The 27,652-nt window shown below is 36.1% G+C and overlaps 1 protein-coding gene across 1 annotated transcript in view; it reads left to right on the top strand.

Moving 5' to 3' along the window:
- LOC124162589 (nephrin-like) overlaps nt 1-27,652 on the top strand; it is a 345,009-nt gene that overhangs the window by 228,555 nt on the left and 88,802 nt on the right. Inside the window, exons 6-8 of the mRNA XM_046539169.1 lie at nt 10,354-10,499; nt 13,493-13,643; nt 15,833-15,963. Coding sequence (XP_046395125.1) covers nt 10,354-10,499; nt 13,493-13,643; nt 15,833-15,963 — 428 coding nt within the window. The remainder of the gene's footprint in view (nt 1-10,353; nt 10,500-13,492; nt 13,644-15,832; nt 15,964-27,652) is intronic.

Consider the following 27,652-nt stretch of genomic DNA (forward strand, 5'->3'; position numbering starts at 1 on the left):
GCGTGTTTTTGGAAATTTGGTCATGTTTGATCCCCTGTATCTCAGTAACAGATTAGATATAGGAGAAATAACTTATTATACCGTGATCACCAACTATTTGTGAGTATACACGCCAAGTTTCAAGTCTCTACCTCAAAAAACGCAATTTTGGACTTTTGTCCAGCTTTTTCCGATTTCAGACCACTGTGCGCCGTTTCGCATTCTGAGTCGACAGCCATCTTCTGGGTACACGAATAGAAATCCTCCAGGAAATTAGCCCTAAAGATGGATCCCGACTCGTGAGGAAACTGAAACGTCGCTATTAATGAGATAACTTACCCAGAGAGCAACCCGAAAAACTATTATTGAGTTAGTGCTGCGGAAAGACTTCAGAATATACTCAATAGAAGCTCCTTTTTAGGTTTCAGCTTTAAACAGGGTGGATAAAAATTGTGTGGTAAAATTTTAACCCTGGATAGATGATGACAGTAAAAACCAAAATTACTGATGATATTTAGGTCGACAACGCACCATTTTTAAACTACAGAAACTTTATGCAAAGCTCTCTGATTGGCCGCAAGTTTGCCCTGTTGCCAGATGTCTTGGATACATCACCATCTCCGGCAGGCTAAGCATTCGAAGTTATGAGTTGTCCTGATTATCTGGCAACAGGACAAATTAAAGGTTTCTGCAGCTTAAAAATGATACCATTTCGATTTAAACATCATTGTTAATTTTAGTTGTAACTGGCATCAGCTATTCAGGACAAGGGCGTACCCAGGATCAAAACTAGGAGGGGCAAGCCATGGTGTTTCTAGTTACAGGTAATATTTAAGCATGGAAAAGGTGAATGAAACTAACATTCATTTTAAGGAAACTGACAGCTCTTCATTAGTTTTTAAAATTATTTGCTTGAAAAAATATTATTTTCCTTATAGACATTTGCGATTTTTGCTTCTAGGGGGGGGCAGCTACCCCCTCCTGCCCCTCGCTGTGTACGCTCATGATTAAAATTTCGTGACACGATTATTTTCCACCCTGTATAGAGTCTAAAAATACAAAAAGAGCTTCTGATGTGTATAGTCTGAGGCATTTCCACCCCACTGCCTCATTCTTTCCTTACATGGGTTTTCGGGTTTCTCTCCGAGTAAGTTTTTTCATGATTGGTGACGTTTCGTTTTCGCATCGAGTTGGGGTCCATCTTTAGGGCTCCTTGGGAATCGCTCCTCGCAAATCATGAGATTAGAGGATGGTTGTCCACTCGAGTCCCGAAATATCGGCAGTTACGATAGATCTAACCCCATGGGAAACCAGAATTGCCTTAACCCTCTAGGGGGCGCGCCGGCGTATAAGTACGCCAATCTTCGGAACCAAAGGATTTTGACATTTAACGTACATTCTGATCCAAAATTGCCTCATGTATTCTTAAAATGTACTTCGACTACCTATAGTGCGTGTTTTCAAAGCACGAAGTATTGTAGCTAATTTATTTTTAGATCGGTATGCGGGACGTCGGTGGCGTACAAAGTAAGACGCGAGACCGGCCGTGTACCTCATGCTTCGCTTTGTTGAGTGGCCTCGTGTATTCTTATAATGCCATTTTGCCTCTCTGTAGCGTGAGTTTTTAAAGCATGAGGTACTGTTGGAATTTTATTTTAGATCAGCAAGAAGAACCCGACACCCGTGGTGTATAAATTACGCCGCGCGACCAGCCGTGTACCACCTGTGTACCTTTATATCTGTATAACCTATAAATGTTCAAGCTTGGACTTATTTCCACAAATAAAGATAAATTTTGCTGCACAAAGGTTGAGAAAAGACTTCGCTGTTTCACAAAATAAATTTAACAAGATAATTTTTTTTAATCGAGTGTTATCATATAAATGCATGTATCGTGAACAAAGTACGCCACGCGCCCGTCGTGTAAAATATCAGGCGCGCCAGCTCGAGGGTTAAATGAGAGCTTATTTATTTATCAAGTTATTTCTTTATCCTCATCACCTGGAAAACAGTTGATTAAAGGCTTTACGCATCTGGAGAATCAACGTGTATGAACGACAATCTCACACAGCAATGCCCAGAGTTGATAAAATTTACGCAGGCGGTACTCGAACCCGCGACCTTCAGTTTGGCAAGTGAGGACTTTGCCTCGCCGCCAACGGCTTTATGTTGGCTAACAACGACCGTAAAGTTACTGTGCGGGTGACTCCGTAAAGTTATCAACGTGTACACTTAAATTAGGCAAACCCGGTACACTTAAATTAGGCAAAAACGAACAAGTGTTCATAGTTTGAGCTTTGCTCTATAGCTGCGACGCTGCGCGCACGATTTGGACTGCTTGTCACATCACATGCTCAGCAGTCCATATCAGCTTGTCCGTTACAGTCCTCAAATTTCCACAGAGGAGGATGACGCCTCAAGAGCTTAACTGGCTAAAGCACTCTACCGGAAATCGGAAGATCCGAGTTTGAATCCCATGCAACGCGAATGATTTTTTTTTCTCTATGGATTTTCGCACGACTGTAAATCTTTTTAATCGAGTATGGACAATAATTAGTTTGACAAAATTGTCTATTTGTCTTGAAATTCGCTAACTGCATTGTTACGCCAGGTAACGTAGTATAGTGATCAAGTTAAGCTGTTATGGGAACGTCTTGAAAGTTCGAGGAAGGGTAGGAATAAGTGCTGAGACGCAGAAGATAGAAAGAAACAAAGGGAATAAGGAAGGATGGAGATCGCATGAGAGAGAAAAAGATGACTTTGAGGGACTTTGGGGGAGAGGCTGTTCTGGTTGGGAGGCTGTGAAGGGGAGTGAGAGTAAATCAGAGGCCGTTGATGGCGCACGAGTGAATGCAGCTGTTGCTCAGGCAGTTTGAACCGGGAGGGCAGGGTAAGAGTCCTTTCGCGAGAGGAGAAATCCTGAGAATGGTTTTCGGGACGGAGTTTCCGCAAGAGTGGGGAGAGGCTGGAAGGAAATGGGCGTGGCCTCTTTAGAGGGCAAGTTGAAGCGAATTATTGGCGGCGTTTTGGGGAATGGCTCGGTGGGAGTTTGAACCCCATCAACTTAACGACAACTTAACTTGACGTAACTTGATTTATTACGGGGTTATTGAGTTGCACTAACAGTTGGATAAAATTAATATGTCCGAAGACAGGATATGCAAATGCCAATGCAAGTTAGAAGAGAAAAAACTATTTCCTAAATCGATTTTTCGACTGCCTTAACCGATCATCAACGGGGATGAGAACAGGTATCAGCCCGCCGAGGACCAGGCTGTAAGTCATGAGTCATGCCTCTCCGAAAAGAAGACAATTTGGCTACGACGGCAGTTTTTTCATTTTAAATGCAATGCTTAATAGTAATTTTTCTCATTATGTAAGTTGAATATATGAATATGTGAAGAATATACAATGAACAACATGAATGTATGAATGTATAAAATGTATGAATGCAATCAATACTCCAAGTTTATTATTTCCTATATTTTCCCTAGTGAATGAGATACAAAAGTCAGAGCAGAGGATGGGCCTAATGAAAGCGTGCCACTCAATGAACATCAATTATTTTGTCGTTAAAGTAGCACCGATATCACGATTAAAATAACACCATACACCACGTTTTATAAGACGATAATATTTGTATTTTCTAACTTGAATCCGATGGTATCTATAGGAACGGATTACCTGGTGTTTGATATCGAATAGGAAACAGAAAAAAAATCAAAAAAAAAATAGGAATTCCCGTAATTTTTTTAACACACCTCGTAAACCCTTTTACTAAGGATTATATGAACTGCGGTCAAAATGACAGCGTTAAGCTTTCTTGGTTGGCTGACAAGTTCATGTGTTAGTGTTACAGGAGATATAGAAGGAATCAGTGTACAAGGGCGGATCCAGGATATTTTCTGGGGGGGGGGGGGGGCTCAAGGGTCTGAAAGCCAAATGATCTTCTCATACTTGAGATGTAAAAAAATCACAACATTTACGGAACGAAATATTATTTTTATTTTGATACCGAAGTTTTAATATGAAAATATTAATAAGTTACAAATATAATAATGATAGTTCCCCTTACAGCTCGGGGATGCTTTTTTTCGAGCGCTGACTGGAGAGTGCACGACTGCACGTGCCCCCCTCCCCGTAAATTCGCTTATGTCCTGTAAAATACATTAGAAATCCTAGAAAATACATCATGGCATGTTTCATGTTCAATGTCCTCTAATATCGAAGCTTTATGTATTTGATTTATCTTTTTCTCACAAATAGTAAAAACACGAATTTAGTAACACGACAAGAGTTTTTTGTATGCCCCACAAACACAGTTGAAAAATCTTTTACAGCTGTTGCCTCAAAACTGTGGAACAAATTTGTATAAACAGGAAAAATACCGAGCTTCACTTGAAATATTTACAACAAAGCAGAGTCCCCGAAGCCTCACGAATTATTTTGCTTGTCTCTTCAAGGGATTTCTTCAGTTTTACACCAGATTAAAATTTTTTCGATTGGCGATTTATTTTTTCCGTAACATAGGTGATGTGCAGAGGTTTACAATGACTGACGTCCCAACGCATCCACTGCTTGGAGACCACTGAAATCGGTATCGTTAAGAAGCTTAGCGTCCACTCCACCTACTGCTAGTAGTAAGATAGGTGCGGCGCAGGAAATTCAATTGCATTACTTTCGAAAAGTACCCTGTATATTCTGACAGAGGTATTTTTTTCTGTAATTGTTTGATTAACTTGTTCATTGATACATTTTATGTTCATTTACTGTCAGACGAGGAAATTGAGCTTTTTTTTGTTGCATGAATATTTGATTGCTCCTAAGTCTATTGTCAACTGAGTTTTTTGATTTATTTGTTTATGGATACGTTTAATTTTTATTTTCTGTTAGAAGAAGAAATCAGTTATTTTCATGTTGTTTTGAATGTTGGTGGTTGTTTTCGGCAATTGCTGCGTTGGTAACATTTTCTTACTCGACGTTTCACTCCTCCTACTGGGGGCGTTTTCAAGAGAATGGGCAAAAAAACGCTCCCATTCCATTCTATTTCCATTTTCCATTCTTCCCATTCTCTTGTAAACGCTCCCTGAAGGAGGAGTGAAACGTCGAGTAAGAAAATGTTACCCACACAGCAATTCCCGAAAGCAACCAACAACATTGATAAAAATTGTGAAAATCTTCATAGTAAAATTCACATTGTTTTATGAATCCTTTGTTACCTCTATGTTTATTGTCAATGCACAACTTGTTATTAAATTCTATGTTCTAAAGGATTTCAGCCTCCTAGAGCAGTACATGAATGTATTTATTTATTTATGTCAGTATATAATGAGGGAGGAGGAAGGCTTTTGATGGACGCTGTGAGAGAGAGAGAGATGCTAAGGGGTGCGAAAGGGTTAAGGCGTGTAGTGTGCTCTTGGAAGGGGTTGAGGGTGCGGCTGCGATTGTCACCGCGAGGTTTGAGAGGGAGACAACAGCCAAAGACGAGAGAAGTGGCGTTGGAGGTTCGCTGCAATGCGTGGAAATGACGCCGGAGAATCATAAAAGGTGGCTTAAGTGTGAGATAACCGTCTTACTCTCACCCTTGAAACTGACAGCCACTCTTGACGACTCCCACTTCGTGCCCAGTATTCGATCATAAATTATTCCCTCGGAATGGTTTTAGCGTCTGTTCGTCGTAAAAAAAATACATAACAAGAATTATGAGGGGGATTTCGGAAGCATTGGTTTATTCTCAGCGGGAATAATATTGTTGGCCAGCATGAATACGGAGGATCCACAGGAAAGACGTATTTTGTTTTTTTATATGAAGCATATAATGAAACGGCAGAGCGATGTCCCAAAAGCGTTTTTGTTTTCAAAATTTTACTATTTCTTTTGGTGTTTTTTAAAAAATTAGTACTTTTTGCTGGGCTATTTTACGGCAGTCAGTTGTCCTCCCGTCCTTTTCACTTTCAACCTATTGTTACAAGTGCTAGTTCTTTCAGATTGCTGAAGAGGGCCACTTTGTGCGCCAAAATACTTATTCGACCTGTTCCTCGTCCCCTTCTGACCATCGACTGTGCTCTTCTTGAAGCAATTTTTTTTCTGGAGTGTTGGGGCCACAAGCCATTCTCGTGTGTGAGTGAATCTGTGTGTGATTGTTTTTTTTTCAGAGCGCTTGTTTGCGTACATCGTCATACCACCAGGCATCCTTTAGCAGGAGCGGATTAAGCATGAAAATTGGAGCGTCTTGACCTGGGTCTAGGAAGTATGGAAAACCCCGCGGAAGAGGCTTTTTCCCGTTTAAATTCTTTTTAAATACCCATTTTGGAGCCAATAATAATTTAATTTTTATTCTTAAAAACGGATTAAATTGAACAGTTTTAGACAATTAATGGTATAAATACTATTGGACTGGTAAATATTAAAAAATGTTGATAAAACTTTGGGAGCGATGACCCCTGTGATGCCCCCCTATATTCTCCACTGTTCTTAGCCGGGTCTGTGGATAATCCCAGGCTGTCAACCAGGAAGCTTTAAGTTGGCTCCCTTCAGCCCTCACAAAGGATGTTGTCTTGGTTGTATGTATGAGTATGTGCACATTTTTGGGTGTGAATTTGGCTTTTGCAATTGAGATGCTGGATTTGGGTCCCTGCAGTAAATCTCTCCTTATACGGCACACCAACACTGTGATTAAGTGTTGCAAGATAGATGATAGCAGATTTATTGTTGGAAAAAATCATACGACCCATTGAATTTCCATTTCATATTGCTTACAGTTTCTTTGAAAAAATCGGTGAACAAGAATCTTTCCTTCCCAACAGGAATGCTGTAATTTTTTATTCAATTACTGTAATACAAAATTTAAATCAATGAAAGTAAATGGTAACTTCTGGTTATATTCTTGTGTATAACCATGAATCTTTTTTCTAATGAATTAATTCTTAATGAAACTTACTTTATTTCCGGCAACCCATTAATGCTTCCAAGATCATCAAGCGTGTGTGGTGCATAATATTTGGTTAACTTGTTTCAGTGTAACGTAATTATCTGCGTGTCACGAATACATAGGATAACAATGAAGAGAATTTGTGACCTCCACAGTTTATTTACCATAGAACGACCAGTTTGGGAAGTCAAGTTATTTACAAGTGCATTCGAAAATATGGAGAGGGCAGGTTTATATATACTATGAGAAGTTGTTAATCTGTAAAGGGTGTTTTAGGAGGTGCTGGAGGAGAAAATCTTTAGAATTTTTTGTTCCATTGACATGGGTTCGCGACTCCTTAGTTACTAGCTATGGCAATACAAATATTTTATTTTATACACTTTGCAGTTAACATGAAAACGCTAAATAACGTAATGTGCAACGATGTAAGGGATCTGGAACTTGTTTTGAATGTGCTTGAGATATGTTTCTTTCATTTTATGCTGTACACAAAGAGCTTATGTGTGTTGAATTGTAGCTTAGTTGTGGTGAATTCATTAATCTGTATTTCCTCCCTTGTGTCAAGCTCCATTGCTGTTGCATATCACTCCGGTGGCTGAAATGCATGCTATTATCCGTAGTCCATTGTAAAAATAAGTTATAATTTTCTTTGTGGATAGAATAAAGGGAAAGAAACAACTTTCCAGCAAAATCAGCTTCAGGTCCCATTCATCACTGCACATAACGTTATTTAACGTTATCATGGTATCTGCTGAAAGCATTCAAAAAATGTCTGCGTTGCCATATCTCACTAACTAAAGAGTTCAATTTTTACAGTACAATAATGCTTAAAATTGTCTCCCCTACCAACTCCTGAAATATTACAAATTCCTCCTGAAAAAAACTGTATAAACCTGCCCACTCCATGTTTTTCAACGTACTTTGAAATTGTTTGACAGCCTAAACCGGTCGTTCTATGCTAAATGAAATGTGCAAATCACTAAGTCTCTTCATTGTTATTATTTTGAGCCTTTCTACCACGTCATAGCTTCCAATTTCGATTTAAATACGAAGGATAATACGTGGTAGTTCTTTTTTTTTCATCTTTCTCCCTTCCCAAAAATTATGTTTTTCCCCCATCTCCTTGCTTCGATCCAAATTTCCATACTTTTTTCTCTCTCCTACCTGACCCTTCTCATTCTCGTCTTATTTCGCGATACCAAGACTCTTATAAGTCTCTCATCTCACAATGCGTCATTCATCTACATTTTCACCACCTCTTTTTCTCTCCCAATTCTTCCTCCAGTACTCCTATATTATTTTCACATCTTTCCGCACAACTTAAAAACCACCTCACCTTTCCCTTCGTCCTGACGAATCTCTTTTAATGCCTCCGATCTTCTGCGCTAATTGCCCGTCTTTTGTTTCTTCTCACCATTTAGAAGCGATAAAATTATATTCTTAAGCGTATGGAGATAAGAGCTTCTGCCGTTAAATTATTCCATATAGAGCCACTCGGATGCCGAAGTGAACAAAAGCCTCTTCGCTTCATTCAATTTTCAACGGCTCTGCCGTGGGTCATAGATCATAATTAAAGACCACTAAAATATCAGGTAAAAATTAACCCATGTATGTATTGTACATATTTATTGACCTTTTTGTGGGCATATCGTAAGTTTTAATTAATAGGCGAAGTAGATCGGATTCAAATATCCTTTTACTCAGTTCTACCGACACTTGAGTTCATAACTCTTTGGGGTTAATATGATCCTATTGGATAGCGTAAGACTCTATATAACTTAATTAGCATATCACTTCATAATTTTAGAAAATTTGTCAAAAAGTCACTTAAAATCTGTTTTCCTGATTTAAATGGATGCATAGATGGTTTTGAAAGAAAGCAATTTGGCCTTTATTCTCATTTATGACATGCATTTCTCAAATTAAGTGCTCTTTACATCTTCACTTTTTGGTCCTAAGATAGCGCCATTTGATAGTTAAAGGCTTCTAATATTAAATAACGAGAAGCATTGGCTATGATGTTCATAAATTTTAGATAAGTCTACGCAATTCTAAATCCATACCATGAAATAAGAAGTTTATATTTGATCAGGCGCATCAAGTCCGTGACGGTATATTTCCATTTTCCCAAACCAAATCTACACAACATTATGGCATATATGAACCATTGTAGATATATTTTTTAAACGCCGATTCAATTACTTGCCTGAAAAAAACGAATTAAACTGGTGGAAATCGGATCTTAAAAATCTAAATGTAAGCTTTAAATACGATCGGATGGTATAACACCCCTCCTATTCCATTTTATGCTAGCGTAAACACATAGGCAGCAGTTAATTTGAGATATGTAGGTCGAACAGTTTAATTTTAAATCACATTACTTGGTATAAATAGGGTTCGCAAATGATTGGATTTAGGCCACACTTCATTACGGTAACATCTAGTGTCATTTTAATGGTCTTATTTCATTTTAATTACACCTGAGCTGATAATTTCAGACTTTATTTAATACTGATCACACTTGGTGACGAGGATCATGAATTTATACTTGTTTCAAAATAACAAGTTGCCTATAACGAAGGCTAAAGGACACGTAGATGCTATTAAAATTAAAAAGCTCTCTGCTTACTGTCATTGATACGAAAAGGTACGGCATTGATAGAGTACTTGAGAGATTATAGATAGGAGATGAAAAATAACTAAGACATGGTTACCTGTTACCCAAAGTTTCTACATTTTCCATAATATTCGTGAACTAGTGAATATTTCGTGATTCTATTCAGACAGTGGATTCGGGGATCCCAGGGCGGGCCCGGCAAAGGATACGCTCTCGAGGGCCGGGGACCAAGTCCGAGACTTATACGCCCGTGCCACCTCGAGAGGGGGAGGACAGAGGAAGCATAAGGATGGGAGGCATCGCCGCGATGAGAGCCCGACGACACCTCCAGGGGAAGGATAGGAAAGGAAGGGAGGGGACGAGGAATCCCGCAACGTCACAAAGGCGGGCGGGTCCTACTACTAACGAAACCAAGCTTACGCAATTAATGTGCCAGCGATTTTTGTGGGTTTTCCTATGAGGAAGAAAAATCTATCGATCAAATCGCTAGATATTCTATTCAGACTGTGAAGTAGTGGCGATTAACAAACAATTATTTGCCGGTGTAAATTTATAAATATTATATCAATGCATTTGATCCAACAAATATGGCCGTTTGACTTCAATAGCAATTGGAGGAATGAAAACGCTGGATGGCTTTTCAATTCTTCAGGACAAAACTGTATTTAATTTGTTCGTTTTCGTGGTTCAAATAATTTCTCAAGGTAACTTTTATAGGAGTGGGAAATAGTTTGCACTCAGTCCATATTTTTCGAGACTTTTTCGAGAGAGTTTTTTTATGACCGTTTTATGTACAGCGCAGTAATTATTGTAATTTCATTTCCAGTGCGGCCATTATCAGTGCGTTTACTCAACAAGCCAGTCCAATTACGAGCTAATAAGGAATACCAAGTGACTTGTGAGGCTGTAGGGTCAAGGCCAAGACCCGTTTTTTCGTGGTATAAGGATGGTAGAAAGGTGAAAAAATCCAAGGTAAGTGGTAAGCATTTAAATTTTAAAAGGGGATATCAATAAAATCTCTCTCTAAGCAATATAACTAAGAGCTAATTTGAATAGCAAGTAACGCATAAATTTGAGTTCTGAAAAAAAATGTCCCACACTAAAAGACATTCAAAATCGACCTCTCATTAGATTTTATATTGAATCACAAATATCTCATTTTTCATGATCCAGATGATCTCCGATCTGTGTTATGACATTTTATATGATCATATTGGCGCAAGCAGTTTTTACGCAATTTGTACCAATAAAGTAAATGAGGTAAATGAGTAAAATCTATGTTTCAAGTCAACTTCATATTTCTCTCGTAAATCACGGCTATAAAAAAGGGACACAGCTTGCATCAACAGGATAACCGTTTGAAAATGAATTATGTGATCCATTATCCAGTATCACCTTCATTGCACAGTTTGATGTTCACTGACCAATTGAATATTGTTCCATGGTGGGCTCTCTCAGCCTTGCTGTGATCACATTGTATTGAAATTTGTACCTTTTAGATAACTATATGCTACTTTTTCTATCTAAATGGATTTTCCGATATCTAATTTATAATCGTGAGAGAAAAGTATCATCTTTCCTCTCAGGTGGCTTAATATTGATAACCGATGGGAATATCGGATATTAATTCTCATATTTAACGGATCATTATTAAGTGTCCAAGCTATGTTCATCTATGAATAACTTTAATTTCAATGCACATAAAACATTGGCAAGAAACAAAGAGTTTTCTTTACTCCACCATTTTGCATGTGTATGGCAAAGAAGTATATGCCACTACAAATAAGATTTGGAAACATTTCAAGGAACGAAATAAGAGCCTGTGTAAATTTAAATCAGTTCGAGAAGCACCTCACTAGTCATCTGATTTAATAAACAAAACGAAAATCATTATACTAGCTGGCCGGTCAAATTTGCCCAAAAAATACATAAATTCCCAATTAGCTGAAAATTTACAGAGACGTTAGGAATACCACTCATATGAAATCCTGAAAAGTCCCCATCGATCCCGTGTGTGCAAAAAAATTTATTCAAGGTCAAAGGTTATAAACGGTTATTTTATGATAAAAAGTGTTCAAACCAAAAATTTTTGATGAGGCAATTATCTTCAAAGTTGTCACTATGTTGTTTTTTCTCTAATATTTACCATTTCTGAGAAAAAGCCATTCGAAAGTTAGCAGGAGCCGTATTCTCCGTAATGTGCATGACTATTTGTTGCGCTCTCCGAACATTATTGGACAGATCCAGTAAACTCTCGAATTACTTTTTTTCAGAAATATTACATCTTACAGAGAAGTATAATACAGTTTTGTAGGTAATTTTCTGTTCTGCAATTTTTGCATGGGGAAATTTTTATCGTAAAACTAACCGTTTGGCCAAAAAATGTAAAAAAAAAATTTTTGTAACCTTTGACCTTGTATAAATTTTTTTGCACTCATGGGATCGATGGGGTCTTATCAGGATTTCATAAGAGTGGTGTTCATGGCGTTCCTGCAAATTTTCACCTGGTTGGAAATGTTTGCAGGGCTCAATGCCTATTTTGACCGAACTATATTGTCAAACCTCGATAAGCGTGAACTGGTTGAATGAGAAACCTGTATAAGCGAGACTTATTGCCAGTTCCAGACACTTTTACCTTTGTAAGTCTCTGTAAGTGAGAGATTTTTAAGCAGGAATAAGATGGGGAAATATGTGCACGCTGTCCTACTCAATACAGAATGAGGGGAAGCCTCAAACTTTGGATTTGTATACATTTTCGCTAACGTTGAATTGAAGGGAACACTTTCTTCACGAATGTAAATCACCTTTCAATTCCCAACACGCGCTTAGTCGGAAGATAAGAGGTAAAGATAGACAGTGATATTTTTTTTAAGAAAATTTCGGAAGTTTATATTGTTCTGTCTTCGAAACCAATTAATCGAGACATGCCATTGCAGAGTCTTTTCAAAAAGGTAACAATCTATCTTTGATGAGATTTATGGGATCAAAAAACATATCAATAATATCATAACAGAATCTCAAAAGACATTTACAGATTTCTTTAGCCCTTTATAGACCGAACCAACTTACCAACTGATTTCCTTATTTTTGTGTATATCTTATTTATTTTAAAACCAATTAAAAGATATTATGAAAGAAAACCCGAACAATAAGTTTTAAATGCGTTTTCAAGCATGTTCCCAAATGTGAACACGACACGAAAAAAATTTACTAATGCTTGGAAAAAAAATATACACTTGACCAAAAAATTAAGGTAATCTTTTGAATGAATGAGCATTTGTTACTGTAGAACGAGTGTAGGGAAAAATATCGAATAAAGCGCATACTCACTACATAGGTGATGAAAATAACCCATATTGAAAAGATATAATTAACGTCCCATGCATGCACAAGTCATGCAATTCACTTTTAAAAAATACTTCCACACTTTATTTACATATCAAAAGCTATATAAGTAATCACAGAGGCGATTGATATATTTTCATAAATTTTTATAAATATGTTCCCAAATGGGAACATTGGACTGTAAACGAGTAAATGAACATTGTAAATAATTTAAATTACATGGATAATTATATATTTAATAAGCTGATAACGGTCGATTCCCAACAATAGCCTCTGCCTACATCCTTACTTACTAGTGTAAAAAGTGCCGGTTCCTTGAACATTCACTTGTCATGGTTTGACTGAATCCTGAACTTAAATCATTTGGACAAAATGCAATTCATTTGCAAATATAATGTGAGCGAGGAAATTATTTTCAAAGTGGCCTTGTAACCTGCGAATATTATTGTGCCTGGAACTATTTTTTTGTGTGTTTTGTGATCATATCATTTTAATGAGTCTGTTGATTTCGATTTTTTTTTCTTTTATTGTATGAAAGTTCCCGGGGACAGTTTTTCCCTGAGCATAAATATATCGTCTACATATCTATTTAATAACTTTATTTTTCAAATCAATTTCAGTGGCACGAGTCCGGCAATGAAACCGTGGCTGTGAGTGTATTGACGATTACGCCGATTCCAGATGACGATCGCCATCAAGTCAAGTGCCACGCCCACAACCCTTATATTTCGTCATCGGGATACGAAGATATACTCAATTTGAACGTCCTCTGTAAGTTTTTTTATATCTTCTTCTGTTATAAGATAAATTAGTGGGAAATACTGATAGCAAATATTTTGACCTTTTATTTTGGCAGACCACACAGCATAAAATCGAATTTTTCTCAACTCCGTGTACTCCAAGATAGATTTTTGCATTGATATTAATTCTATTTACAATGCAACCTTTTTTTCACATTTTTATCCTTTATTTATAGTTTACTCAAATTATTAATGTAGCCATGCATACTTCGTGTTTTTCCATCATTTCAGTTTCTGTAAGTGAGGAAATAGTCTTTCGCTCAAATATTATTAAAAATGGTGTAAGTGACAAGCATTATTAATTCTGAGATTCTCGAAGCTGTTTTATTATATTTTTTACTGAATCAATAAATGGCATAGATGATAATAAAATTCAATGCACTAATTGTATCGAAAAATCTTGTAATTTTCAAATAGATAACTTTAATCTCGACCAGTTTCGTCGCTGGGCAACATCATTCATCAGATAAAAATGCATAGAAAAAAATACCACGTTAATGGCACTTAATCTAAAATATACATTTGAATTAGCGAAAGTGTAATACAGGGTACCGGCGGACGCAGTTTGCAAGTAGCAAATTTCTTCATTTTGTAGTCTTTTTTTATTTGGATTTTTTTTATGAAGCAATAAAAATATATTGCAATTAAGCGAATAAGGTATAAATATTAACTTACTAAAGATGGTGGCTATAAATACTTTTAAAAATTCAATGTTTCACACCATCCTGGACCTGTCGAGAAATAATGCTAATAATAATAATAATAAACATGCTAATAATATGTACCCACTTGGATACATATTATTAGCATGTTCATTGATAATAATTTTTAAATTAGTATTATGCAACGAATTGGGATAGCAAAAAATATATTAATATTGTAATATTAGTGAATCTCTTACCATCTTAGTCAGAAATTCAATCTCTCATGGAAAAAGGGAGGTACTTTATTGTATAAGACAGAGGTTGTAGCAGGAAATCAATTTTCAATAACCACATAGCGCCGGCAGGTGCTTTCGACAGGAAAGAGGGCAATATTGCAGGAATATGGGATGAAATTTTAAAGCTGAGATGTATTTTTATTGCATTTGCTTAAGGAGATTGAGTTCAGCTAGAAAATAAGTATCGTCAAAAATTCAATTTGGCTGACTATACCTGCGATTAAAAAATAAGCTCCATGCTGAATACACCTCTTATTCTCTCCAAATTTACATAATTTTAATTTTAATTACGTTTTCAACCGGATCCCGATCGTATATGTGCATATGTGAACAAAATATTTACATTCCTTGACCTTTGAACCAACGCTCTCATCGAAACTATGCTTTATCTTTAAATTTTTACATGATTCGATTCATGTTTATCTAGGTTATTCCCGATATTTCTTTTGAAACGAAGAAAATCGCGTAATTAATGAACACCGTGTTCAAGAGATACCTATTATTATTTATGGAATTTGTAGGTTTGCGTTGCATTAAAATTGTGAATTTGGAGCGATCGGTAATGTAACTGTTTGGTGCTTTTTTTCTCAAAAATAAAACGTTACAAAATTATGGCAAGCACCAATGAGTTTATTTTATTTTTTCATTTAAAAAAATGTTTCGTTAAATTAAAAGGAACATATTCTTAATGCTAGCATCGAAGAGGTGATTCGAGATTTTAGAATATTCCCTTACCTGACGGAGTCGGGTCTGTTACCATGGTTTTTTCATGGCCTGAAGCTCGTTAAGTTTAAGAAAAAATCTACTTTTTCCATCCTCTTATCCAACGCCTATTGGTTATAATACTTTGTATTTTTCAAGAAAGCATTCTAAATTGAAGGAGTTGGCCACAATTTACTATCAAAATGATATCCTTAAATTTATGCTATCTTTAAACTACTATTCTATAAGGATCCCCTCTTAAAGTAAGGAAACTGTGGGTACCTATTTTAGATGGATATACCCTTTATACGAGTGGACGCTTCTGGATTTAAGAAAACCTATTTTTCAGAGCACTGTTTCAATGGCTTCATGGTACGTTATCGAAGGTATTTAGAGAAGTCCCTGCGTTCTGTAAGCTCGTGTCAGGGAACGTGTGTATGTGCACAGAGCGATGTAGGAAATGGGCTCGTCAGCGTGCACGATTTCCCTAATTGATTGCATCTCCGTTCCATTTGCAGATGCACCCCAGGTGAGCCTCAAGTTGGGCAGCTCCCTCAACCCAGACGAGATCAAGGAGGGTGACGACGTCTACTTCGAGTGCCAAGTGAGGGCCAACCCACGCGAGCAGAAGATATTGTGGAAGCACGAGGCAAGTACCACACAATCCCTCCCTGCGGTACCAACAGGAAATCCACTCGACGCTCCTCACTGGCGAAGCGCGGGTTCCTGAGGACAAAGGCAGATGCAAGGAGCACGATAAAACTCCCCCTAAAAATATAATATAAAAAAATGTAATCTAATTTTTAAAGCTCTGTGACTGTATGAGAATCTGAATAGTAATTAGATGGTCTAATTCTATCTGATGAGCATTTTTGACCCAAATTTGACCCAAAAGAGAATTTTTTTTCTCATCACTTATGCTTGCCATGCCCGGATGGCTCATTTTGAACCAAACTATCAAATCCATTTGAAGTCTTTCTACTAGTTCTTTGTATACAATGTAACGGTGTGTGCTTTAATTTTTTGTCAAAATATTACTGTAATTTTTTTCCTGATACCATTGAAATTCATCGTACCTCTCAAACCCATCAGAGCAAAAGTTATAGGTATTCACAAATTTGTGGAAGCTAGTTTCCCATAACATCATAGAAATTGTTGAACAACGACAGTTTTAATATTTTTCCTCTAATTAAATTTTCTTCTACCCTCCCAAATGTTTTATAAACAATATTAATAAATAAACTGGGAAGGAATTAAGTATTTTGAGTAAAATATGCAAACATGGTAATATTGGGTCAAAATGACCAACTCGGGCATAATAGGGTGTAATGATGGGTCGGGCATGCAGTGTTAAGAGAAAACTATGCCATAGGATATTTCGATAAAATTCTAAAATACAAAAAAGTCAAACTAAGCATCATCAGAAAACATTTATGAAGGTGATCTTCATATACAGAAAAAAATAAATTATCGAAATACCTTCAAAATATGCCCAAAATTAACATGTGACGGAATTAATGTCGTGTTCAACCTCCTAAGTGTAATTATTTCAAACATCTCCAAAACTCTGTTAATCGAAGTGTAATTTGTAAACTTTTGATAAGGTTCAGAATAATGATTCAAATACTGATTTCATGAAATTAAATTATTTAGCTGTAGGTTTATCAAGATAAAATATTTCCGGGCTAAATTTTAATTTGAGAGAAAAAGTTGACGTTTAAATGGAAATGCACCATTGCTAGTTAACCTTTAAACGCGTAGCCAGGGGAAAGAGCTCCATTCGGTGCCTGGCGGTCGAAATAAAGGCATGCAAATTTTTACGGTAAAAAGAAAATCATAATAAAATCCGCCAGGGATATTTTTACGCCTAAAATGTGTAAGACAATCTAAAAAAATATGTTACATAGTGGTTTTACCATAGTTATTTTTAATTTATTAATAATTTCACTGAAGGGAATGGATTTATACAATAAACATCCATTACTGTTTTGTCGCAGATGAAAATTGACCAGTCCCTTTTGCAAAAAAAAACTTGTGAGTAACCATATTAAATCCGGGATACCGTTCATAGTTTAATACATACTTTGGCACGTGGACTACGATCTTTTCAAATTGTCAAGCATGTAATATTTTTGAGTTTCTAAGGGCTTTCTCTTCTTAATTCTTCGTGTTGACCTTTTTCGGTTGCTCTTGAAAAGGTTTAATTCAAATTGAGTATTTTTTCATTAACATGTGTTAAAATATTTAAAAACGGCAAACTAAAGAAGTTTCAGAGAGATAGTGAGATTAAACGATTGGTAACAAAATAGGTTAATTAAGAACCAGAGGATACTTCATTTAAGTGTTTTTTAAGTGTTACTCAATCATATTTTTGAATGCCTAAGATATTATAGACTTGAAAATTTACTGTGTCCTGATTTAGATCTTTTTTTGCTGCTGACCTTTGTAAACAATATTCAAATATAGCACAAAAATATTTCTTGGATTTATTGCTTAATTTAACAATAAGATTGAGATTTTTGCCATCAGTTGTAAAATCCCGTCCCACTAAGGGCTGAAATTAAAAAAGAAGAACGAATAATCAAAATTTAGGTTTTTTATTTCTTATTGAGGATGAACAATAAGCATTTTAGAATACATAGATGAGACAACTCAGGAAGATTTTTGTTTAGTATTTTTTGTGGCAATCTGCCAATTCCGAATAGAAATGGATGAAATCTATATAGAGAGTTAGTTTATTACGATATATTGATTTTTTTTCTATTTTAGAGAGTCAGTTCATTTTAAGAGTAACCATTAGCAATTTAATTTTTCCAGAGTAGGTTGATTTGAACAATTTCCTAACGGACTTTTATTTTTTGATATTGAGTTTCATTTGAAATATGCAATCTTTTAAATCTGTTAGGAGATTTAATTACAATATAATTGCAAATTTTGTTTTTTAACTATCGTAAAGAGGTTGTAAAGAGGTTAAAGAGTATCCATCAATAATATTACTCATTAATAACAGTATTCTTTAGAGTGTGTTCAGTTAAAATTTTTCTTGATTGACTTTTATTGAAAAGATTTGTTGTTCATTTGAATTTTGACACTTTTACGTAAAGTTTAAGCTGTTGCAATCATTAAATTAATTTTCGTCGCCTGTCACTCTTGAGATATTTACCCTTGCTGTAGGATTAACATATATTTTATTCGTCAGACTGGTCATGTGATCGGGGTAAGAGCCTCCTAATTCCTCCCTCTTCCCCGCTCCCCTACGCAGCACCCCTGACTCCGCTTAAGCCTCCTGCTGCAAGCCTGTTCCCTGTTCCCGCTTGCCTCCTCGTGCGGGGAGCCAAACAATTGGGCAGCGAAGCATCCGTTGGCCGGAAGCTGCGAATCTCTCTCTCTCTCCCTCTCCACTAGGAGCTAAGGCCACGGTCCCACAGATTGTGCTTGGCTGGGAGAGGATTTGGCTTGAGCCTAATTACGCCGCCCCGCGGGCAAATGGCGAAACTTTCGTAATGGCCCTGTTAAGCCCTCTTGAAGGGACCAAGTAGCGATTCACACTGGTTGGGTCTAGTTTCTCGTCTGCTTCCGTGTTTTTTTTTTCTCCCAATCCTGATGCATGAGTCATTTATCAGAATTCTTTATGCAATTCGTTCTCAGGAGGTAAGCGCCGTTGAAAACTGTTGCTGACTCCATTTTTTTTTAGTTTAAGAGTAGGTTTTTTATGTTTTAGGTATCACTCACACTTGACCAGTGTTTTCACTGAGATACTTCTTGTTAATAACGTACGCAACCATCTTGAAATGTTCCGTGTAGATTAAGTTGACCATTATAAATATACTCTATTTCACAAATTTGAAAATTTACTATTTTATTTCTGTATTTTTATTTTGAAAAATCCACATTTGAAGCTCTAAATTCAGTATTTTCCGTGAGTATCTTATGTAAAACTTTCATATTCAAGGCAAAGAAAAATACAAAGGTCTTTTCTACCTACTTCTGGGATTTCAGGATGATTAAACAAGTTTTAAATGAGTCATACGCCACAGGAAAAACAATAAACGACCGATGAATTGGAAGGGATGCGTACTCCTGAGTATAACCGCATTTTTTTAAACTAAAAATTTGTAAAAAAAACTAAAGATATCGAAGATTTTTCAAGCACAAAAGCACTTTGATACATATTTAGACTAAGTTGAAAGACTTAGACGAAACACATATCTTAATATCACTTGCAAAATGTAATAAACGTGTCATAATCCATCATGTTTACTGAAGAACTGCGCGCCCCAAATTAATACGTGCTATTGAATCCCGATACCAAATACACCAAACCCAATATTTGATATCTAAATTTGCTTTTATGCAGTTTCCTATGGTGTTATCTCTCGAGCGGTGAGTTACTTAAAATGCTAAAAATATTTGCTATCATCATGAAATTTTCCGCGTTTATCAAGTTTACAGTTATAAATATACTCCATGTCTTAAAATTTGTAAATTTAACTCCAAATACACCAAACCCAATATTAGATATCTAAATTTGCTTTTATGCAGTTTCCTATGGTGTTATCTCTCGAGCGGTGAGTTACTTAAAATGCTAAACATATTTGCTAAAATCATGAAATTTTCCGCGTTTATCAAGTTTACAGTTATAAATATACCTACTCCATGTCTTAAAGTTGTAAATTTAACTAAAGTATTTTCTCATAAGTAATTTTGTGGGGGCACAGAAAAATGTAGACAAAGGTCTATGTACTCCAGAATGATGACGCAAGTTTAAAATGAGTTACACGCCACGTAAAACCTAAATAACGGCCGATGTATGGGAAAAGATGCGGAAATATGAAGGGATGCTTACTCGTAGCTAAATGCGCCCACATTGCTTTAAATTAAAAAGTCGTAAAAACTAAATGCATCTAAAATATTTGAAGTACAAAAGCACTTTGACGAAAGACTGAGACCTATTATGAGCACTTATCTTCATATCACTTGCAATACATCCTCAACCTGTCATAAATCATCATGTTTATTGAAGAATAGCAGAGCAAATGTTAGTACCTGCAATTGATTTTCAATACCTGATACACTATTCACGATAGTTGATATCTAAGTTTGCTTAAATGCAGTTTCTTGCAGTGCTCTTTCCAGAGGAAGGCAAAAATACGTATATACGATGACTTGAATTCTAACCTCACTATATCCCAATATTCTATATTAATATTGTTGTCTTGAGGCTGTGGCAGTATTTGCACAATGGTGATGGTTTTCCGGGTTTACACCGCGTTGATTCATGTTTTGCGGACGACAGTTTCGGGCGCGTTCCAGCTCCCGTCTTCGGGTCGGGTTCGGGTTCTTCGGGTTCGGGTTCTTTCCGGTTTTGGACCCGAAGACGGGAGCTGGAACGCGCCCGAAAATGTCGTCCGCAAAACATGAATCAACGCGGTGTAAACCCGGAAAACCATCACCAATCAACTCACCGCGGAAGCCTCCGTAATAATATTTGCACAATGTTCTTTTTCCCTAATGAACGTTTTTTAAGTATCTTGTCCTTACCTAAAAAAAAGTATTTGTGAGCTCAATTTCTACATACATTTTTTAACGTTTTTTTCCCTTACTGCACTTATTTTCAAGAAAATGGTGTGTCCATTCTTAGCTTCAGCCCTTGGAAGAGAAAAGAAAGGATGAGTGAGCTTGAGCACATTGCAGGCTGAATAGGCAACATAGCGTATGGGTGCAGAATTGAACTGAGCTGAATCTGATAATTTGTCTCGGCGTTGAGCATCGAACTGTTAGCCATCCCATCCCCATATAACCCACGCCAGCTCTGTATAGGGAGGGACAGCATACCTCACATCAACAACTGCAGCACATAGATGGGGAGATGTGGGTGAGTATATAAACCACTCGGAGATATTCCAAGCGAGGAAAACTCGATTCCGCAGGATTCTTCTTTGTTTTTTTTTAATTCGCTCAAAAATTCTGAAAGTTGCAGTTTGATTATATATCTTGAATCATCCTAACACACCCATTCAAATTCATTGAAGGCATGTGACAGATTTCAAATTTGGCATTAAAAATTGTAAACTACCTCATTAGAGCTCACCTTCCATCTGTAACAACCAGTTATGAGAGTTTAAACTCTTCCAGATCCTAAATCGTCTGCGGCGCCGAGCCGTAAATTTCTGCGGGAACTGTGGAAAAATCCTCAGGCCTTGCGTAATTTTTGCTTAAAACTAAAGCGCGAGATTGGAAAATAATATTACCCTTATAGTTATTAATCTTCACTGAATGTTTTTAATGGGCTCGAATCGGGTTTTATAACGTATTTACATCTTCAGGTGAATGCCAAGTCACCATTCCCATGTCATGTCCATTAAACATGCATAGCGAAACTTTCTAAGTGTGATATTTTTTCCAAAGTGGAAAGCATCATAATTCTAAAGTTTAACAAGTCTAAAATTATTGGTAATAAAGTACCTGATGTTCACATGATGACTCTATTTGGTAGTAACTCAAATTGCGCCTTTAACACGTTTGTGAATAACTCGTTGATGTATTGCATATGCCTAGATGTCGTCTAGGCCTCTCGCCGGAGGCTAAGGAAATTCTTTTCTTTGCTCCGTCGTTTCTACTTTGTTGCCAATCCTCATGAAAGATCTAAACTACGCGCTACTTTCCACAGTTAATTAGTCATTTCATTAGGGTAATACATTCCGTATATTTGGGAAGTAATCATCCAAAAATACAACTTTTCCGTTTGCAAAAACTTTTCAAGCAAAATATTGTGTGAAAACGATGAAAAAAATGTAAAAATCAGAGTTTTAGCATTTGAATTAAGAAAAACAATTTCGATTTGACTACGTTGACTGACATATGTTGTAGTATCAGTAGTAATAGTATTCAATATTACATATTAAGCAAATATTGCCATAATTAAAAAAGTTAAAATAGTGCAATAATCGATGTTTAACTTGATTACAGGGCAAAATTCCATTACAGCGCTGCATTTTTCTAGAAATTAAACGAGAAAGGTAAAGAATATTTTGGATGACTTTTAAATACTTTCTAATATGAATGACAATATGCATTTTGACTTTCAATCATCTCTTAGTATTCTTAAAGGTATGACTGAAGTCAGATTTAGGAAAAGTAAAGTTTAATGATGAGATTTTATCGTTCTCCCATTTTGATGGTACGTGGTTAACATGGGTAGCAGCTATGAGCTTATCCTATACATTTTCATTAAGTGGATGATGAATTTTAAAATGCTTTAGCAATAAGGATGTAATAACGCTTTCTACAGATGTAATAATGCTATGAGATAAAATTTATTTCAAAATTAGGCTAGGTGAATGAGCTTACAAAAAATATTTTTTTTCATTCATAAGATTGCAATATACAAAGGAGCCATGATAAAAAGAAGAACACAATGGTAATTTCCACACTTTTAATGTCACAACTCAGCAACCGACCATGGTTTCAACACGTAAGTGTCATTTTCAAGGTTGTGTTCTTCTTTTTATCATGGATATAAAGAACTACCACAAAGTCGATCCGGATACGATTTTATACATACAAAGGAGCACCTTCGCACGCAAATAAATGCATAAAAACTTTAATATGGTAGAAAAGACTCGAGAAACTACGACAAGCCACCAATCTAACAAGTAAGTAGAGGTAGATGAGCAAGTTTGATTGGAATAGGACATCGCACTACCATTCTGTTCTTCGGAGCCTAAAAGGTTTCATGGTACGTCTCTCCGGATTCTCTCAGTGTGTCGCAAAGTTTTAATGCCAAAGAAACAAATGAAGAGCCTGCCTTAGAATAACTCGAAAGGCCTGGTCTCGTTTTCAACTTCAAGGCTTCCCATTTTTCACTGCACGGTACATCTGGATCACCTCTGAAGTTTGACCTACAGCTCTCTGTGCACGCAGTCGAAGTTTTGTCGTTGAGATACGAGCAGTTCAGTGACAAGAACTATTGAGTTCCTGATGAGCGAAATAAGTTCGTTCACATTAGCTATATCGCACAGAGGGCGGAATACGAAAACATCTGGCCAAAACCCCAATTTTGCGCTTTTTTGTATTGATCAAAAATTGGACTATTTTTGTTTTAGAATGCCTAGATACCTAAATACGTTAATTTATTTTTCTTCGTTTATTTTCGCTGTAAGAATGTTAATCTTCAAAATGTGATTTAAAAAACTGCGTAAGTTTAAACATATATTTTTTGCAAAATATCCCAATGTTTTTTGCAAAATATCTCAATTTTTTTGCCTTGGTGTGTGAGCAAAACATATAGATTGGTCTCTTAGCGAATATATAAGGATAAAACATATCTCTTAAATACTATTAAGCTATGGTTCTTGGGAAATATCACTTTCTGAATGACCATTATACATTAATTAAACATTAACCATTTTTCCCTTAAATCTTTACTAAATCTGAGATAAACCTACTTATCTCCGCTTATCTATGAGCAGATATGTTCATTAACAGTTAGATTATTGTTTATTATACGTAAAAGAACCATAAAATCCTGCGCACATCTTGCAGCTTTCCGATTTTTTCACGCGTCGGGTTCAAATATACGAAGTATATCTAAAATTATCCAACTAATTCACAGTCACTAATTTAATTTTCTACCCAATAATAATAACTCATCTATCGATGAATAAAACAAAATCAAATTCTTTTTGTTGTGCGTGTTGCTAGGCTAGCGGCTAGCGTCTATTTTGGATGATAACTTCAAAAAAAAACGTGATGAAACGAAAATTAATACAACTACAAATCCATCAAAACAATTTATATAACATTTTCTTCTAAAAAAATGTTAACCAAATAAAGTTTATTAGCCTCGTTTTAATTACATTACACAGTTAAATTATAACAGTCAGCTTTTTTTGAGAATTTTTTCAATACCTACTTAGTTGGTTCAAGTTAGAAATTTGTGCTGCATTGTAATTATTTTTCTTCAAATAACATCCACTATTTCTTTTAATTCTTTGGAAATTAAGAGTTATTCGATTTAAATTCTTACAATAATAGCCATTTTTAATTAATAATTCTACCGAATTTAAACATATTATTCGACCCTCTCCTTCAATGAAAAGCTGGATTGAATGCTTTTAGATTTCCATCTGTATGAAATGCAATTATTTTACCCTGAATATAGTCATATTTATGTCATAATCGTTCTTTTTAATTTATCCATCGTAATTTGCCACTTCAATTTACCGAATATTATAGTAGAAATATGTTAACTGCGGATTTCAGTTGATTGGAAAAGCTATTGAGTACAACCGAGGATTAAATAGAGCTAATTATATTCCACATCTGGTCACCGAGAACGGTGGCAGTCTTTCAGCAATAGCTTGGTTGTAAAGTATGTACGTAGCCTTATTTGATGAAGTAAGAATGTACATTAATTAAGGGGACGTGATCCAGTGGCTGGAGGTGGATCGTATCTTGAACATGAACACTCTGGGAAATAAGAATGATGGAGCTGGTTCCTCAAAACTCAACTCTAAGTAGGAGTGGAGAAATCTTAACCAACCTATCGTAACTTATGGGAATAATTCTGGAGTATTGGGTCGGCTTACACACTGTAAACTTAACGATGAAATAGAGTGAACCCGCAATGCATCTTGTGTTATTCAAGCAATTTCTGGTTTGAATACCTTCAAGTAAAGGTGTAGTCATTCTTCGGAAGGCTAATTAACCGTAGGAAAAGCGTCGTCACGTATCTCAAGACATGGAGCTTGTTTCCATGCTCGGGGCAATAAATCAAGCATCTTCTTCATCGCTAACGGAGGTACCGCAATAGCAGAGACTCGAACCAGAAAAATTCCGTCTATTATGAATTATTTTATCAAATCCTTCATCGGGACAAAAATCTTATTTATGTTTTCTTAACTAAGAATTACACGTTTTCCGCAGTGGTTTTATTGTGTTTGCCAAGAAATTTTCCTGTTTCATTAACCGTGGGCAATGTTGCTCTGTAGAAATGGTGTCGCTAATAGTCCTGATGAGATATCCTCGGGATAAAATACACTTACAGAAGGAATTTAGATCCATATAAGCATTTATTAAATGCTTAATAGTAAACAAATTTGCAATCACTCGTGAATATTTTATTCCAATCCTTCTAATTAATTGATCCTGCATTGATTTTCCCAATCTTTCGTATTAATTGCGTAATTGTTCTAATTACGCTTGCTGTTTGATTTTTCATCTTGCTTAATTAAATTTTTCTTTTCTTTTGCACACCCGTTTGCCCCTACATAATATCCATTCTCATGAAATGTCTTCCAATATTTAGACAACTTCGTACTGAATTTAGTTGTCAGAATATTGGACTTTTTGCTTTTCGCCGCTTTAATCATTTCAATTAAAATACTCCTCAGCAAAATCTCCTTAGAATAAACACACAAAGGTCGGTTAATAATCTTTCGAGTAAAATCAAGGAGGAGAAGGTCGGTTAACGTGACAGGAGGATGTGGTGACAACTTTGGAGTTCGGGACCCGCCAGTGGTCAGAAAATCAGTTAACCCGTTAACGCCTAGCGGTACCAATTGCTACCAGCTGGTAGTGCACTGATAAACGTAACTTTTTTGTCATCGTAATTTATTAGGATTTTTGAGAGTTTTCAATTGATAAAAATATTTTAAATAACATTTTTCCAAAGAGTTTGCTATTTTAAAGTTGTATTTAACGTTATTAGAGCCGTTTGAAAATTGGTAATTATCAACTAGCCGAAAAAACGGAAGTTTTAGAGCAAGCATTTCGATTTTCTTTACTTACGCCTTATGTACACTTAATGCGAAGTTTTTTAAATGTAATTATGATTGCTATAACATGTATATCTCATATAAAGCATGGTTATTTAATGTGAGCCTAATATTTGGGATGCTATAATGCAAAACATTTTGATGGTAGCATATGGTAGTAAACTATTAGTGGTAAAAGAATATGTTTTGCACCTAATGACTCAGAATTTCATTGATATTTGGATAAGTACATGATTGCCACAAAAATCGCAGAAACTTTTTAATTCAGGCGTTACCGGGTTAATGGTGATGAATGATGTTTCATAAATGAAGCCTAATATTGACCAAATTTATCATTTTTCTCGAAATGGAATGTATGAAATGGATCATTAAATTAAAATTAAGGAACCATTTCTAACAAATATCACCTCAAGTCAAGAAAAAAATAATTAATATTGCTAATATTAGCTTTCGTATGCAGTATCCACGTTCGTGTTTTCATAACTTCGTGTAAGCGTACCTTTGAAATTTTTCATCTGTGCGTGATAAGCAAATTTAAACACAGAATATCATTTTATTTAAAAAAAAAAAAAAAGAAACACAGTTTAATACTGCTATGTATTTGTTTTGACAGTGAATCACATCCAAACTCATTATTTTCGTTACTACCAATACAAATGCGTAGATATACGTAAACTTGAAAGAAAAGCGCGCCAGACTATCAAAATATTTATGAAATAAGAATGATTTCTTAATCATAGATGGGCAAAAATGGAGCAATAATATTTCCGAAATTTCAGCGGCTGCACCGCTATTATCAATTGTGTCTAGACTAGTCTATCTCAATGAAAATAGCGGTGCGGTTTCTGAAATGCCTGAAATTTTTGCGTCTCAATTTTCTTGAACGTATCTGTGTTTGAGAAGCTTTATTTATGTTGTATACACTCCAATTGTACATAGATAGAGCCTCATGCGTGATATAAATGCAGGGAAATAAACATGCAAAGGCAAACTTAGATTCACTACGCTACTGCACCGTATAGAAAACCCTTCCGGAGTACACAGCCAGCTAGCTATATTTTCAGTGCCGATACGGAACTCAAGTCGGCCGCGATGCATTTCGAGGCACTAGAGAACGTGTGCAAATCCCGTCCATTAATCGCTGAGGCGCGGCTGGAGAGAGCAAAAAAAAGCGGGGAAGTGGATGGTGGAAGAGGTGGTTGGGGCGAGAAGGGATAAAAAGAAATATTATCTGGAATCGAAACGGAGTCCAGCAGGGCGGGGGATTTGCAGTGTGGGAGTGAGTCCATGGCACTGCCGAAGGAAAGGGGAGAAATGGAAAGATGAGATTTGGATGGTTGTGAATGAGCGGATATAGATAGGAAGGAAGGAGATAGAAGAAAGGCCATACACTAGGATTATCCCGCCCGGGTCGGTGACCTACGAAATATAATAACAATAAAAAGCAGTTATTTTCGTGAACTCAACGGTCATCAAGACATTGATAAATAAATAAAATCAATAGTTCTCGAGTTGCTTCGTGTAATAGTGACATTATAGGTTCAAAATTAAAAATTGATA

This window comes from Ischnura elegans, chromosome 7, assembly GCF_921293095.1.
Source record: "Ischnura elegans chromosome 7, ioIscEleg1.1, whole genome shotgun sequence".
Lineage (NCBI taxonomy): Eukaryota > Metazoa > Arthropoda > Insecta > Odonata > Coenagrionidae > Ischnura > Ischnura elegans.